The following is a 16,214-nucleotide window of genomic DNA, read 5'->3' as shown; positions in this document are numbered from 1 at the left end:
AAGGTTGCCAAGAAGTTTCTAAGCCAGCTGCTTCTTACTGTAAGAAGCCTGCTATGATTTGGCATTTTTCTTTTTCTCACATAATATTAAACCCTTATTTTATTATAGTAATAATGAGCTGAAATAAGCAGCAGCAAGTCTTTTATTCTTCCTCACTTCCTCCTCCTCCTCCTATGTGGCTGAGAAGGAGGCATTCAGAAGTTTTTACTTAACTATGGTTTATTTCATCCAAACTGACAAAACATTTTAATATTAATTATATTAAAATTAACTATTTATAACAAGCAAATTTGAAACCATAAAAACTTAAAGCAGATAGAGGTACAGCAAATACAGAAATTGATATTAAATTATTGCAATCTTTATTATGTCATGCAAAACTGAGACATTCTTGATATCTTAAGGTAGCATTGATGGGAACTGTCCACTTTCAGCAGTGCTACAGTTGTTCCACCTGTTTTTTGCTTAATTCAGTGCTTATGGATAGATTAACTAAAGCATATCATCATGTACTTCTGGGACATAAAACTTAAATATGGAAGAGCAATGTGCACAATGATGTGCTCTAATTAATATGACTTGGAAACAAAGTTACGTTGTAACCATAGGGTAAGAGGTTAATTTACAATTATACTTATAGCTGCTGTAAAAGAAAATTAGAAGTTACTTCTTTATATGTTTCTTTTTTCTTTCTTTTTCCCCCTGTACTTTTGGCTTTGTCCTTTCTCTTTCTTTAATTTTTTTTCTTTCTTCTATTCTAAATATTAGTTTTTGTTAGTTTTTATCTTTCTTGTTTAAAATTCTAATAAAGTTATTACAAAAAAATGACTTGGAAACATGGAGATCTACAGAGATTTTTTATTTGAATACTCTTATCTAAATATATATTTATATCTTGAAACTAAGAAATACATCTTCCATCAGATGAGGATCAGGGCATATATTAGTATTGCCCATCCCATGCAAGTCTTTGTGGAATGGATCAGTGTTTCTTCTTTTGAAGCCATCCAGCTGCCTGTAGAAGAAGTGTTGGACTTCCAACTGTTCCCTTGGAATGTTGCCAAATTCTCCAAGAGGAATCTGAAAAATGTAGCTGAACTCATGTTCCCTAATTAGGCCAGCTTTCTTAAAATGAGCTGTAGCCTCATTCAGCCTGGAGCTCCCCAAGGTCTTTTATTTAGCCTGTAGAACCCTGAATAGCTGTCTAGTTATTTTCAGCCTGCTGGGGTTATCTCCTTATCCTCAATTACATTTTTCATCGTTCTCATCAAAATAACTCTTTTAAGCGTCTATATTTCCCAGTACTTTTCATTTTGGTCTTCGCTGTTAGTTTGTGCTGATCATTGCTGAGTGTTGAGCACAAGCCCATGGGAAAGGGTTATATTAAAATTCTAATTCTGCACATGTATTTCATTCTTTGAATTCTTTCTAACCTGAGCCCATCAAAAGATGAGGGAAATGGCTATTACTTGAATGCTGTTATTCCTCACATTGGCTAGCCCTGCAACATTGGAAACTATTGAGATACACTGTACTGTGCCATGGGTTATATCTCCATGGAAGAGAGTTGGGATATTTAGATATTAACAAATGGTCATGCATGTAAGGATAATAAAAATGCATTTTGCAGTTACATTTAAGCGAGACCAGAGACAAACCACTTACAAAAGATATTGAAAATTTAAACCTTTTTGAAATGTTTCAAGTAGGGGCTAATTGCAGGAGGCTCTAGGATTATATCAAGGAAAAACACTTCTATTTGTGGATGAATAGGTGAATTAGACATAACAGCAATTTATATACTTATGTAGGATGATCACACTTGGTGATTAGTTTGTGAGATCCATATAGTTTTGTGAATAAAGATGACTACCTTTGGAAAAAAATGTATTGTCATGATGCAATATGAAACAGCTTTCATTCAGACATAACACCTGAGACCTGCTTAATTCCAGTGAAGGAATATGTTATGCCTCCCTTACATCCAGTCTTGTTAATTAATTAATTAATTAATTAATAGATCACCCACCTCCAATATGGCATACAATATAAATTTTAAACAATAGAATACAAACAATACAAGAACCAGAGGTCCAGATAAATAACAGAATTCTCAAAAACCAATTGTCACCACAAGAATTTTCACAATCCCATCAAGGGATCCTCTACCCACTATAACCCAATAGGGAAGAGTCAGGTTTTAAGTGGTCATTTGAATAAGGTGGGGCATATAATCTCTGGGGGGATATTTCAGGGGGCAGGTGCTATGACACAGAAAGCCTGATTCCTGGGTTCCATCAGATGGCACTGTTTAATCAATTGGAAATGGACAGAAAAAAATACATTTTGATCCTGCTTTTCCTTCCTTTACATATTATTGTATGTCTCCCTTTTGTCTCTAAACTTTGCAAGCATGTAGTCTATAGGTATTCTTTACTTTTATTCTTTCATTTCTGTTCTTGACATATTTTTTGTCCAATCTAATTTTTACCCAGCCTTTTTTCCCCTGTAACTGCTCTTGCAAAGTTTCTGATGCCCTTCTGCCAAAATCTAAGGGCATTTTATTCACTATTTTCTGCCTTTAACAGCCATGATGCCATTTATTTCAAACACTCCTCTTCTTTGTGGGTTAAAAATTACGTTCACTACTTTCTGTGTTTTAATCTGCAGCTGAAATTTATATTTGTTTAAATGAAAGTTATCTTGCTGAATTTAGTGAGATGTTTATTCCTAAGAAAAGCCTGTCCAGGACTGCAACTTTTGTCTCCCATGAAGTTTGAATCTAGTCCCTACTTTGACTTTACTTTTTGTCTATCCACACTGCACACACACGTTTATTTATGACTGTGGGATACTTATTAAATCTTCCTTTCTATTCTAATAATTCATCAGCTCAAAATCATTCTATACTCAAAAGCTATGTTTTATGTGATTTAGCATTTTTGTTCAAATCAAGCATAAAGTTAATTCAGCCAATATCTAGGGCGTACATAATGAAAAATGAGGGAGGAGTGCAGAAAATGGCGGACTAACATGTCTCTGTACTTGATTGAAGAGTGGACCAAGGAAAGTTAAGATCTTCAATCAGAGATCCTCAATCCACTCATCTCTGCTCTGCCTCAGTATGGCTAGTATTTCTTCACAACACCCGAAGAGCTATTAAGTGTGTTACAGACTAGGAAGGAAACAGTGGTCTCATTGATTGTGATTTGGTTAGGGTATTAGTTGTTTTTTAACTAATACAGACATTGAAGATTCCTAAAGGATGCATAACAGTTATTTTCATTGAAAGAAAATATTAAAGTTAACAGTCTGCTTAGCAACATATCTAACTTTGCTGATTATTGGTAATGCTTTTTGCTATAGTCTCTCTTCCTTGGGGAAAGAATTAATGAGTGGTGTAAATTAAAAATGTGAGGCTGTTAAGATAGTTTACAACTTTCATGAACTGTGGGGTGTGTTATAGAATGGTGCACATTTCCCAAGTACCACCATGATTGTTGAGTTTTGAAAAAAAGTATTCTTATAATCATCATGGTTTTGTAATCTCCATTCTCATTTAAATACTTTATATTGCCTATAAGATATAGGAGCAAATTAGGAACTTTGCTTTGAGGTGAGTTTCATAATGGTATATACAGATATCAACTATTTACAGTTTAGGAAAAAGTTATTAGAGACCTGATTTTTTGTTTTTTTAAGTATAATAAATGACAGCTTGTGCACATATATAACTCAAATTAGATGACTTTATGCATCTAATTAATGTTTGGGAATGCATCTAATTAGTGTTTGGGAATTCAGTATAGGATGACAAAAATGTGTATGGGGACTTCTGTGTATGTGCACTTTTACGTCCATATGCGGTGTGTTTCCCTAAAGCATCCTAGTTCAAAATGCTCCTTTTTTGGCACTATAGTCTCCTAGGTTTGGCATCTTAAGAATCTGGAGAAATAATTTAAAGATCAGAAAACTCCATTCACTGCAGCCCCTGAAGGCTTCACATTTTGTGACACAGTCATTCCAGTCGACTGAGCTCTGTCGCTTGCGGATAAGCCCATATAAGGAAGCTATTTCCTGCGTTCTAAGCTCTGTTTGTCCTTCTGCCCTTCTGCGCCCTTTTTGCTGAAGAAATCTGGTATGTTGAAACTGCAGCATTTGGCTTGTTCCTTCCCCCTGTTTATTTTTGGAGAGTGACTGTTTTTGCTCTTGTTAGGGAGTTATGCTGGGTCATGCCTCCTCCTTCCAGCAGGCAGCAGCCTCCAATTTTAAATATTGTCCATTTCCCACACTTATAGATTGTCTACCTGGAAACCAATATCTGTAGGAAATCCTGAGTTTCCCCCCAGAATGTAATATTCAGGAGTGCTTTCCATTAAATTAAGAAACTTACAAAAACACTAATCTACAAATGTTGCTAGAGCACTTGACAGCCAGTTCAATTCTTTATTACTGTATCACTTTGGACAGCAAGCATTATTGGAGATCACATCTTAAAAGTGTAAGAGCATTGCAGAATCAGACCCAAGGACCATCTAACTGAGCATCCTGATTTCAGAGTAGCCAGTTAAAAGTTTACAAATGGGACATAATAATCAATGCACCTATACATCCAAGATGGCACTGAGACTAGAAGAATCTGTTCCATTCTTTCTTCAGGGTGCTGCAGCACCATTTAGCATAGTTCTCACAACTTTATTTAGATAGCAGGTTTTTCCCACCCACAGTACTTCAGTTCCCTGAGACAAGTTTGTAGAAATGAAAGATACTCTTTTATGTCATTCCTATAGTAAAAGACATTAGTTCAAACATTCAGATGACTTTTCTTAGATATTAAAAATGGATATTAATAAACAGAAGAGAAATGATACAAACCTGGTATACTCCAGTTGCCATAGGGCAGAACAGTAGCCCGATATGATTTTCTAGGAATGTCCTTGCATCAAGGAATCACTGCAGTTCTCTCAGCTACCCCTCTATTTTAGACTAGGTGACAAAGAAAGATTCTACAGCTGGTTATGTCAAAAGCTGTTGATAAATCTCAGGAAACTATCAGAGTTACATTCTCTACCTCCCTTCTCTAATTTAAGTTATCCTTTAATAGTTGCCCATTCCTGTATTACAGAATGTGTGCAAAAAAGATGTAATAGGAAAAGTGAATAAAAATGCATATATTTGGAGAAATGTGCATGGAAGAAGGTAAGATTTTTAAGTTTCTAAATACTAGGTTAATATAAGGTTAGAAAAATGTGAAAGTGAGTGAAATCATATGTGACAGATTTCCAATATATATATAATAACAGCACATTGTTTAAATTGTAGCATTTAGACTGTAAACATAATATTTGGGTTACAACTATTGATTTGGCCATAATTATTAGTAATTATAGAAGTCCTCTTCTTGGGTCACAAGAACAGAATACAGAAGTTGATGAATAGTAATTGGAATCTTATTTTCCTTCATATTGCTTCTTTCCTTCTTAAGCGTCCATCATCTAAACCACATATACGAGAAGGAGTGTGGTCTGGCTTAGTTGGGGTAAATGTGTCCAGGTAAGTACAATTTTGTTTAAATAAACTAAAGTTCAAAATATGATGTTGTTAATCTGGGCAGCTTTCTAGCAAATAGTAATGGGAGCTTTTTAGAGCATGGTGATGGTGGTTGTTGCTTATGTCTTCTCATCTGATGTTTTGGTTTGGACCAGCCTTCCCAACTTGAACTGCTCCAAACGTGTGGATATCAGCTACCAGAATTCTTAGGAATGGCTATACTGGCTGGGAAATTCTGGAAATTTGAGGGCCCCAGACTGGGGAAAACTGGATTGGACTGTTAAATTCTATTTCCTGTGAGTTTTATGACTGCTGTTACTACAGAGAAAATGTTCTTTCTGATTATCCCAGCCCTTTTATTTTCTACATAATGCAACAAGGCTGGTGGAGATGAATTCACAAATCTTCTGAGTAGTTTTGGCACAGAATAGAATCTGTTCTGTATAATACGTACTTCTCCCTTTGTTCACCATTCTTGGTTTTGTGCAAAACCAAGAATGCATCTCACATGCATTTTTCCTAAAGATCATAGGGCTCTGATGGCAGAGAATAGGTAACAGCAGAATTTATATAAGCTCTTGGTTCTTTTAGATCTTCTGACATACACTGCCATTTCTTTAGAAAGCCATTATACTGTCCTTGCATGAAAGAAAATAGTGCAGTACGTGTAATTGTTGTTAAGTTCATGTTGCAACACTGTGATGATATTTCTTCTATCCAAGTAGTTATCCATTTGCCAGTTTTGAATTTCTTCAGTAAAAAAAGTGGGACCTTTTGTGGCTAAACTGAATATGATAGCATGTAGTTGAGCTGTATAGCATTTCAATTTTGAAGGCAAAAATGTGTTTTTACAGCACGCAGGGCATTTACATAACACCTTAAAATACTGTATCTGCAACTGCAACTTATCCTCGGATTGTATAACTACCCTCTGTGTGCTCCAAAGCACTTTTTAATCTTTGAATCCAAAGCACTGTGGAGCCTTACATATGATGCACTGAAGTATCAAAAAAGGACAGTGACACTAACATTAGCAGTTATATTCTGAAGTACCTTAGTTATTTTATAGTTATTTTATATGTGCTGTAAAATTCTTTATGTTTTTCAAGATGAGAAGCTGCTGAAAACTTTTAGAATGCATTTCTGGTCCTGTCTGTCTCTGTCAGAATTCCTGGGGAAATTTATCTTCTGGTCACCTGCAAAAACTTCAGTCCTCGAGTAGCCTTGCTTCACTATTCATTTACACTGACCAAACATCCCTCAACTGCAGTGACTGGGGATTACCTGTGAACATTCCTATATTTCAAAAAAGGCAGTAGACTAATCCAATTAACTACCATCCCATAAGCCTCTTGAGCATAATGAGCAAACTATATTCTAGATATCTGTGGGGAAAGTTCAGGATTGGCTGGAGAAGAGAACATTCCGGATGAGGCATAAGCAGGCTTTAGAACCTAAAGAGTTTCTACCAGGGACCAAGTGCAGGTCTTGCAAGATATGGTTGAAAAATGCTCCAGCAATGCCAATGCAATGCTATATGTGGCAAAGTAAACCTTTGATTCCATCTCAAGAGAATTGTTGTGAGATAGCTTAAAATCACTATCATAGTTACAGTGGGGCAAAAAAGTATTTAGTCAGCCACCAATTGTGCAAGTTCTCCCACTTAAAAAGATGAGAGAGGCCTGTAATTTTCATCATAGGTATACCTCAACTATGAGAGACAAAATGAGGGGGAAAAATCCAGAAAATCACTTTGTCTGATTTTTAAAGAATTTATTTGCAAAGCATGGTCGAAAATAAGTATTTGGTCACCTACAAACAAGCAAGATGTCTGGCTCTCACAGACCTGTAACTACTTCTTTAAGAGGCTCCTCTGTCCTCCACTCGTTACCTGTAGTAATGGCACCTGTTTGACCTTGTTATCAGTATAAAAGACACCTGTCCCCAACCTCAAACAGTCACACTCCAAACTCTACTATGGCCAAGACCAAAGAGCTGTTGAAGGACACCAGAAACAAAATTGTAGACCTGCACCAGGCTGGGAAGACTGAATCTGCAATAGGCAAGCAGCTTGGTGTGAAGAAATCAACTGTGGGAGCAATAATTAGAAAATGGAAGACATACAAGACCACTGATAATCTCCCTTGATCTGGGGCTCCACACAAGATCTCACCCTGTGGGGTCAAAATGATCACAAGAATGGTGAGCAAAAATCCCAGAACCACATGGGGGGACCTAGTGAATGACCTGCAGAGAGCTGGGACCAAAGTAAGAAAGGCTACCATCAGTAACACACTATGCCGCCAGGGACTCAATTTCCTGCAGTGCCAGACGTGTCCCCCTGCTTAAGCCAGTACATGTCCGGGCCCATCTGAAGTTTGCTAGAGAGCATTTGGATGATCCAGAAGAGGATTGGAAGAGTGTCATATGGTCAGATGAAACCAAAGTAGAACGTTTTGGTCTAAACTCAACTCGTCGTGTTTGGAGGAGAGAGAATGCTGAGTTGCATCCAAAGAACACCATACCTACTGTGAAGCATGGGGGTGGAAACATCATGCTTTGGGGCTGTTTTTCTGCAAAGGGACCAGGACGACTGATCTGTGTAAAGGAAAGAATGAATGGGGCCATGTATCGTGAGATTTTGAGTGAACACCTCCTTCCATCAGCAAGGGCATTGAAGATGAAACGTGGCTGGGTCTTTCAGCATGACAATGATCCCAAACACACTGCCCGAGCAACGAAGGAGTGGCTTGGTAAGAAGCATTTCAAGGTCCTGGAGTGGCCTAGCCAGTCTCCAGATCTCAACCCCATGGAAAACCTTTGGAGGGAGTTGAAAGTCCGTGTTGCCCAGCGACAGCCCCAAAACATCACTGCTCTAGAGGAGATCTGCATGGAGGAATGGGCCAAAATACCAGCAACAGTCTGTGAAAACCTTGTGAAGACTTACAGAAAACGTTTGACCTCTGTTATTGCCAACAAAGGATATATAACAAAGTATTGAGATGAACTTTTGATATTGACCAAATACTTATTTTCCACCATGATTTGCAAATACATTCTTTAAAAATCAGACAATGTGATTTTCTGGATTTCCCCCCCCCCCATTTTGTCTCTCATAGTTGAGGTATACCTATGATGAAAATTACAGGCCTCTCTCATCTTTTTAAGTGGGAGAACTTGCACAATTGGTGGCTGTCTAAATACTTTTTTGCCCCACTGTAAATACCTGTTTCTATTTATTTATAAGATACATATGAGTGCAAGTCTACAAGTAAGATGCAGTCTTTTGGAGCGTCTTAGAAACAGTATCTTAGGAAGAGGTTAAGCAGGGTTCTGCATTAGCTGCTATACTTTTCAACCTTTATATTAAATTCTTAGGGTTGTGTGAGATTTGGACTCTCAGCTCCTAGGATAATCAGCAAAAGTTTACCTTTAGTGCTCTGTGCAAACAATGCTGTGATCTTATTAACAGCAGTTAGCCTCAGGAGAGCATTGAAGTCCCTAGCTCAGTATTCCAAAATATCAGAAGTCAAAGATCATAGCATTAGTGAAAAATCTTAAATTGAGCAATTGGAATATCCAGGGTAATACCATTGAGTAGATTAATTGTTTTAAATATCTGGAGACAGTATTCCCTGACTCAGGCAAAAGAGGGCCTAAGTTGACTATGTAGCATGGAGAGCATGAAGAAATGTTTCAAGTATCTTCAGATTCTTCTGTGTAGAGGAGGTAGTTTCATATTTACTGCTATCAAATTATTTGAGCTAAATCTCTTGATTAATTCCTGTATGAAGCCCAGTTAGGTCCATATCCCAATTACCTCTTGGAAACTGTTCAACCTAGATTCCTGATGGAAATGTTTTGATCCCCAAATGCATCACAGCTGCTATCCTCCAGCTGGAGGCTGCTCTATCAAAGATGCAGACTTATACTTGGCTGACAATTTTTAGTTTTTTGTTAGAGCTTAATTTAAGTGCAGTTGGGCCTGGTTCCCTTAATTTTCATGGACAAATTCCTTTCATTCTGATATAAGGCTCAGTCGAGCTTAATGTCCATAAGGCAGCTTTGTGAGTGTGAGCTTGATGTAATCCCAACTCCCAGCCACTCCACTCATAAGCTGACCATAAAACGACAGTTTCCACAGTTTACTCATGAGTAGCGATGGTTCAGAGTCACGTGGATGATCTCAACAATCTCTCCTTTGTTCTGGAGAGATTATGCTAGCCCGGATCCAGCATCCAGCTGCAATTTCCCTCGCAAAAGCTGTCTTACTAGCCAGCAAACCAGTAAGATGTCAGCTCGCCATGGCACTCACAGGAGGACTCAACAAATTCCTTTCGTTCTGGATAAAATATGGGCCTACAGTGAATCATCAGAGTTTTTGCTGTCCATAGTTATAATCAAGTCAGAGTGTTTCTTAAATAGTTAGGTCCTGAACATGGAATGGCAAAATGAGTTCAGTTTAGTTCCTAATAGGTCCAAACTTGACTCTGAAGCATAGGATTCAGCCAGCCAAATATCACTGAACAACTACATAAACTTTTCAGAGCCTTCTCTCAGGCCAATTTAATGGTCTTCCATCTGCTCTACTAGGAGGCAAATTTATAGGACTCCCTATAAGGAGCATAATTGCCCTTGTAGTTCAGAGCTCAATGAAATAGTTAGGCATGCCTGGTTATGCTCAAAGATTATTGAGAACTACGCATTAAATTTATTATGCTCCTGTTAGCAAAATTCCCTGGCCACACAGATAAATTCTTGCTCACCCTGTCACTTGTGGACAGGTAGCCTGATGCAACATATAAGGCAGCAAAATATTGTGCAGTAGTCTGTAGGAAGTGGCAAGTAGGTTATCAGCAAAATGGGTCATCCAACTCTCACAATAGCTGTAGTTTCTGGTGCTTTTCTGCTGTTGTATGTTTTATTATACTTACCTGCTTTATTACGAATTGTTTAATGACTGGACATTTTATCTTTTGTAGGCAATTTTAGGTTGCTGGCATTTGGCTATAATAAAAGATTCATTCAGTTAAATCAGCCAGTCAGTCATTTTGTCAGAATCAGGCAGGACCTAAAGCAGGAATCTTTTAGTCACATCCCTTGTTTTTGGTTTTAGTTTAGTGTGCTGTGTGAGCCCAACCAGTGTGCTTTATAAATAATGATTTATTGTTTATAGGAACGTGTGAATATAGCCAATTATGACTTATTTAACAAACTTCATTGAAGAACCAGTGAGTTCATAGTGTATGAACCGAGTCATGTAGATCTTCAAGCTCTGTTATTTCTGCATATCCAAATAATATACTCATTTTTCTTTGCCATGACCTTTGCTGCAGATGCCTTCAGGTCAGACCTGCATCTGTCTGGGCAGTTGTCTAGCCTCAGTTTTATCTACTTGGCTCCCTATCTTCCTGCATCATTGTCCAGCCGTCCTACCCTGCCCCTGCAGGATATTTTCCATGACAGATGTCTCAGCTTCAGCTTCAGTTTTGGCCAGTGAATACCAGTGTTTTAGACTAGTTTTACATCTCAAGGCCAGAGATGAGTATCTTCTGCTATTTCCACTGCATATGCCCCACCGTGCACTCAGAGACAACATCACTAAAATTGGGCAGCAGAATGGCTGAATTTTAATTTCACCATTTTTGAGGGAGTGGGGAAGGTTGAGTGGTATTATGGAGGGGGAATGGGAGTAGTTAGCATCTGGGAGACCTCTTTCTCTCCCATCATAACCCTTAAAGCCTGCCCCAAAACATGCTAAAAAATCTCTACCATACTCCTAGTGATCACAGAGTGTTGCTGGATAGCTTTACATGGTCCTTCTGAAGGTTGGGAGGCTGAATTTTGGCCACTGACCCCCCCTGAAGTGTTTATCCCTCTTCATGCTCCTAGTTAATACCACTTTCTGATCTTGCATGTACTAGACTGGATGTACAAATTGCATTTCTGTGGCTTATATATGTGATTTATTTTATGCAGTATGTGCTAGAAAGCAAAAATGGACTCTGTGTTCGTGGCGGATGTGAGAAAAAGAAAGATTGAATAGAAATGAGAGCAGCATAAATGATTTGACTCATTTTCCTCAATACTGGCTAACAAATTTTACTTAGTCCAATCTGCACTAATTACAATGCTTATTTGCAAATAAGGACTCTAGATGGATTACAATTATAACAATATAAAAACACAATCACAATAATTAGTTAAGACCCATTTAAATCCCCCAAATGCTGTCAACCTTATTTAGAGTTTTCCACACTAAAAACCCCATAGAAGCAGTTTTTACAACCTTTCTGAATGATAAGGATGGATCCCATATTGGGGCAATCTTCCAAAGTGAGGGAGCTGCTACTAAGAAACTCATCTTCCAGGACTGTGCCTCCCAGTCTCTCGGGGTAGGTACCCACAACATTCCTTCTTGGCCATCCCATACTGTGTGAGCTGATGCCACCTACAGTTGGTGGTCCCAATGCCAATGAAAGCACAACTCTTGAAGGACTTTATAAATAATAACCAGCCCCTTGAATTGGGCCCAGCTATCACTTGTAGCTCCCACAACATAGGTATTACTCTTAAACTGATTAGTATTAGACAGCAAGTAGGCATCCACATTCTGCACCAGCTGTGGCATTCAGGTAATCTTTGAGGGCATCTCATGTATAGCAAATTGTAATAATCTAATCAGGAGTTGACAAGGGCATGAACCCCTCCCTTCTGCACCATTTGGTCCAGAGGAGATCACAACTGGCAGACCAACTGAAGCTGACTGAAGGCTCTCCAAACCATCGCCTCTATCTGCTATACTCTCAGGATCAGGAAAAGCCCCACACTGTGCTCCTTTAGGGGAGTGCTCTATTAAGAGCAATAGATAGAATGTCCATGGTATTTAGTGCCTCTAAACTAATAGCTACTCTGTCTTGTGGGGATTCCATCCAAATCTGTTTCACCCTATCCAGTCTCTAACAGCTTATAGGTACTAGATCAAGAATTCTGCCACATCTCCTGCTCATTCTGGGATGGAACTCACAGTCTCCTGTTTGCTACGCCAACATCTTAACCACTACACCAATTGGCTCTTTTATACACATCTTACTCCAAACCAACAGATGAACTCTCCCAGCAGCTTCAAGTAGATGTTAGAGGGCTGAGCCCTGGGGCACCCTTACTGGAGCAACCAAATGTTTGAATGCTCCCTATGGAACTACCCATTCAAGAAGAACATTTTTCATAGTTTTGCTTTATTTTATTGTTATACAATGCACTGCTTTTTTCATTTTATGATGTGGTTATTCAGATGCTATTTTTAATGTACCATGTATGTTTTAATAATTTTTGTTATAATATAAGCTGTTGCAGGATATGAATCTAATAAAATGAATGACTAAAGAGCAACACAACTGTTGAACAGTGTCTCTAATCCCCAACCCTTGCAAGCAGCTCAAAAGCATGGTCAGCAATATCGAACCACTGAGAGATCTAAGAGGACCAGGAGAGCCCTGCCACAGGTCATCTCTAAGAGTATCCATTACAGTCTCTATCCCATTCCCAAGCCTGAACCCCAAATAACCTGTATCATCCAGAGTACTCTGTAATTGCTGCCCAATCATCTTCTCTGGCCTTCCCTAAAAAGGGAAGGTTGCAGATTGGTTGATAATTATGTAAAATAGCTGGGTTGAGTGATGGCTTCTTGAGAAGGGGAAGCACCACCATGTCCTTCACGTTGGTGGTGTCACTCCCTCTGTCAAGACACATTCACCACCTCCTGCCCTCAACTGTCATTCAATTTCTGACTGTCTGAACAAGCCAGGAGGGGCACAGGTTTAATCTACTGATGGCTGAGCTCATCCCACAAAGAAACCTGTCCGTGTCCACTGATGTCATAGGCTCCAAAACAGTCCCAGATGATCTTATGAGGAAATATCCAAGGTGATCTCACAAGACATTATGTTTGTCATCTCACAAGATTCTGTCCCACTGGAGTCTAGCTATGAGTGGATATGAGCATTTTTGGTCTGCAAAGAACCTGGCAAACTGCCCAGTGTATGATGGCATTTTCCATCAATTTCTGGAATGAGATTTAGAATCAGCATCTTTCATCATATTTTGACATTTGGTTTATTGAAGTGCTGAAAAATCTATGTTTATAAAAGAAATGTTGAAGGTGGTAGAGCTTTGTGTATCTTCTCACCAGAAGCTCATATTCTCTCATCCAAAGATATTCTAGTAATGCAATTCCAGATAGGGTGCTTGCTTGGTTAATGAAATTGAATGGATCAAAACCCCACAAAAGCCTTCTCTTGGATCTTGGGACCATCTTGTGGAATAACTTCAAGTTGTATGAGCATTATTGGTGTTTCATGGAACATAGTTTAAGAAGCACTATTATAGTGGGCAAGATAGGTCATGGTATATCAAAAAGAAAGAATGATCCAAGATATATATGAAAGTGAGGTGAGAAATTAAGTACAGTGTGTTTGCATTCTCTGTATATTTACCATCTACTCACTTTTTCACCACTTCCATTACATTGCTTTGTCTACAGCAAAATATATCCAAGTCTCAGTAGATATATTTCAGCTGCACAATCAGTTCTCCAACCAGTAGAGGGCACTCATGTTCTGTTCTGAAAATTGTAGAAAGTTATTTCATGACATCATTTACCTTTTGATAAATAGACTTACGGTAAATGGCTTGTTATGTTAGCTCATGCATTATGTTTATAAAACACAAGGGGAAAGGAGCATGTGCATGCTGAAGAAATCACCAGTCATCTGGCAAAGAGGCACTTATTTTCATGTGTTAAGAAATTTAAATGAATGAAGGTGGAAGGGATGAGGTGGGGTAGATTGAGATAGGATGAGAGATTTGCCAATTTCTTTTTCTTAAAAACTTAGGTACTACTTATGAGATTTCTTCTATACTCTCTGTTTTACATGTCTTTGTCTCTCTTTTAAACATTTAATATGTAGCAATTTATGTAAGTTTCTCCTGTTCATTTACACACATATACCATAAATTTCTTGTAATACAAATACTTGGAAAGCCATCAATATTATTATTTATTATGTTACTCTTCAGTGATAATTATCCTTGAAAAAAAATCTTAAAGGATGAGTCATATGTTTGCTCTCTGCAGTTGGGGGGTTGAAGCTACAATGGTGTGACTTAAAAAAAAAAGCCTTCAATGAAGGTTATAACATGCAAATATACAAGCCTTCATATTAGCATCCTGAACAATTTAGCTAACACTTGAATTTAACACTTGCTGATTTGATCAGTGCTTCATGTTTTCCAAACTGTTGTGAGTGGGCTGCTGTGTAGCTTGTTATTGGTTTGCTTTTTTTCCCAATTTTTTCCATCCTAGCCTGCCTGTTGATGTTGAGCTTCAGGATTTATTTAAAGATGAAATTATTCTATGTTGGTTTCAACTGATTTGTTGAGCTTTGGCATGTGTGTTCTCTGCATGCTCTTATGTCTTGTTATAATGTTAATATTGTTTAGGCATTTAAGTATCAGGACTGTGTTTCAGCCTTCCAACTACAATATAGAGATAATAACACTGATCAGCCTACAAAGCTATTATAAGAATAACAGTAAGATAAAACGTGAAGCACTGTGAACATTTCATGAGATTGTTTATTGCTTCCAAAGATGTTTCAGGATTTGACATTGGTGGATTGTTCCCTTCCCCAACTGAAACCAATGGGGAAAAGATAGATATGCTAGCCAACTCTATGCTGACATAGTTGAGGGCCCAATCTTAACCCTGATCTAATTTTTCTTTCATAGCCTACTATTGAAGAGAGTACCACCACTTAGAGATGTACTCCTGCAGAATTCTGCATGAACTTAACTGCAGCCTATAGGGCAGGAATGATGGCAGAGGGACTTGACCAATTTGTACTAACTTCCACTAGTTAGTGAATTTGGAATTTATGATGGGCTACTTAGGTTGGCAATAATATATATGAAAGAAGTCTTGAAACTGTCAAGCTAAATATTAGGCAGAAATGTTATATGTCTGTGAAAAGCACACACAATTTTAAGCTACATTAATAGAAGAATACATTCCATGATCAAGGGAAATAGTAGTTGCTTCTCTTTTGTTCTGGGCACATTTCATCTCAAGAACTGAATTTTGTTCTGATCATTATATTTGAGAAGGATTTAGACAAATTAGACCTACAGCTGAAGAATGGTTATTGAAATTAATGGAATTGGCAGAGATGGTGAAACTGACCACTTTGCTCAAAGAGAGGGCATTGTCTAGCTTTGTTTCTTATTGAAAACCACTCTTGGACTTTTTGCTTGACACTCAAAAAAATGCAATTTTGATTTTAGGATTTGATGATTGATATTATACCTATAGCAATATCTTGTACAAATCATATGTATTATTGAAATAGATTGATTTTAGGAATTTTTTTTGAATACTAGATTAAAAACTACTTTTTATTATGTAAACTTTTAGATATTAGAGCAAGAGGCAAATATATTTTACATTTATACCTGTACCAAGGAAAGTTGGAAGCTAGTCTTTCTTTTCTATGTTTTTTCCCCTCCCTTTTAAATTTTTTTTCTGTATTTTAACTTTTTGGAAAATTTAATTATATATATATATATATATATATATATATATATATATATATATATATATATAAAAA

General features: G+C 37.7%; 1 protein-coding gene across 2 annotated transcripts in view; it reads left to right on the top strand.

The window, feature by feature from the left end:
• Positions 1 to 16,214, top strand: part of IFT43 (intraflagellar transport 43) — a 70,285-nt gene that overhangs the window by 1,908 nt on the left and 52,163 nt on the right. For both annotated transcript variants that reach the window (XM_025169249.2, XM_007432306.4), the window contains exon 3: positions 5,486 to 5,553. In XM_025169249.2, the coding sequence (XP_025025017.1) occupies positions 5,486 to 5,553 (68 nt within the window). The remainder of the gene's footprint in view (positions 1 to 5,485; positions 5,554 to 16,214) is intronic.

Source organism: Python bivittatus, unplaced genomic scaffold (genome assembly GCF_059951505.1).
Source record: "Python bivittatus isolate LINGU-HERP-01145 unplaced genomic scaffold, Pbiv_v1 ctg000480_np1212, whole genome shotgun sequence".
NCBI lineage: Eukaryota > Metazoa > Chordata > Lepidosauria > Squamata > Pythonidae > Python > Python bivittatus.
The sequence above is the reverse complement of the archived record's forward strand: the minus strand, read 5'-3'. Positions and strand labels throughout refer to the sequence as shown.